The 1,725-nt window shown below is 33.5% G+C and overlaps 1 protein-coding gene across 1 annotated transcript; it reads right to left on the bottom strand.

The window, feature by feature from the left end:
- Nucleotides 1–336: 336 nt before the first annotated feature.
- Nucleotides 337–1,312, bottom strand: LOC141647816 (protein RALF-like 22). The gene has a single exon (XM_074456156.1). It carries the CDS (start codon nt 1,134–1,136, stop codon nt 780–782), a length of 357 nt encoding a protein of 118 aa, XP_074312257.1. The 5' UTR covers nt 1,137–1,312; the 3' UTR covers nt 337–779.
- Between the last annotated feature and the right edge of the window lie 413 nt (nt 1,313–1,725).

The raw sequence follows: 1,725 nt of genomic DNA, 5'->3' as shown, positions 1-1,725 counted from the left end.
CTCCTCTATTTGGGTCATTTGTGAGAGAAAATGGTATCCGTCACTTATGAGATTTTGTGTATTCATGGAGCCCTTGTACTAGACGCTTCTTTATAGTTCAACCACACACGTCCTTGTCATTATTAGTACCATCAATTTTGCTCAAAAACATAATCAACATAAGAGACTAGCTAAAACTAAAACTTGTTTACAAAAAAAGAAGTGCAAACCCATCAAATTCAGGCAAATTCTCATTTGAGACGGTCATTTCCGTCTTAAACAAAGCTGACTAGCAAAGGTGAAAAATCATGAATAGATCAACATAAGAGACTAGCTAGTAAATAATTAAAAGGATGATTAGAGAAGTAAGACTAGAAAGAATGAATAGAATCTTGTATGATACATTACATTAAGTACATTACATAATAACACCAATAATTTAACAAAATGACCACCAAATATTGACTTAAACTCAACACAACACTACACCCATTCCTCAAATTCCTCTACTTCAAATCCTTATAATAATAATAATAATAATAATAATAATAATAATAATAATAATAATAAAAAAAAAAAAAAAAAAAAAAAATAATAATAATAATAATAATATTTATTATCAACACAAACCCCGCCTCATAAAATAATTAAATAATAATCCAAAATTACACACATCTTCATATTTTTTTTTAATGATTTTCTTGTACTCCCTCTTTTTGATGTTTGGTGACTATTATTAGAAGGAAAGATAATGAAATGAGTGAGACGGAGGGAGCTAAAAGAGATAAAAGACGCTTAGCTTAGCTACGAGCGCAACGAGAGATTCTAGAGCAACCACGGCGGTAAGGGTTAGCCTGAGCCCCAGGACGACAGTTATAGTAGGAGGCACCGCGTCTAGAGCAGGGAACTCTGTTCCTGTTGAGCGCACCATAGCTGATGTACCTGGTCTGTGCTAAAATACGGCGGTGCACATCAGAATCCATTTCAAACTCATCAGCTTCAGCTAAACACTCACCAACGGTACCCTTACATCCAGATCTACCACCACCACTGTAGAAACCCACCTCAAAATCCACGCTTGATTGGACGGTTGAGATTAGAGCTAGGAGCAGTCCAATGGCTAGGATTAGAAGGGCTGTTCTTCTTGTGTCGGCCATTTTAAGGAGGAGGGTAATGGCGTCTTTTTTTCTGTGGTTTGAGGTTTGATGGTTCCTTTGGTTTTATCTCTCTCTCTCTATCTCTCTCTCTCTTTATGTGGAAATTTGTAAATGACGCGTTTGGTATTTCGGACAACTGGGAACGGCTGCTTTGCTTAACTGTTTGTGTGGATGTGGGTGTGCTGCTCTTATAGTAGCCATGTCTTAGGGGAAATGGGTCTTGTTTATCAAGTATTTACGATCGATACCATTCCATTTTATTTTATTATTATTATTATTTTTCAACCTATTTGTTTTTTTTCAACCGTCATATTGAAAACAAAGATCATTTCTTCTAGGAATGTCTCTTGATTGGTTCGGTTATTCAAGACATTAATATTATTAGTTTTAACAATTTTTTATCAAATTATGATAATAGTATAAGTCAAAATTTTCTTATGAAACTCAATTATCTCAAAGACTTAATTTCAAAAGATGATTTTATTAAAATTATCTTTATTTGGTGAAATGCATGGGTTTATAGAAATGACATATCTTTAACAATGTTCATACCAATAGCAGCAAAATTATTATATTTTATGTAATAATA

Source organism: Silene latifolia, chromosome 3 (assembly GCF_048544455.1).
Source record: "Silene latifolia isolate original U9 population chromosome 3, ASM4854445v1, whole genome shotgun sequence".
In the NCBI taxonomy this organism is placed as follows: domain Eukaryota; kingdom Viridiplantae; phylum Streptophyta; class Magnoliopsida; order Caryophyllales; family Caryophyllaceae; genus Silene; species Silene latifolia.
This window is presented reverse-complemented; position numbering and strand designations above follow the sequence as displayed.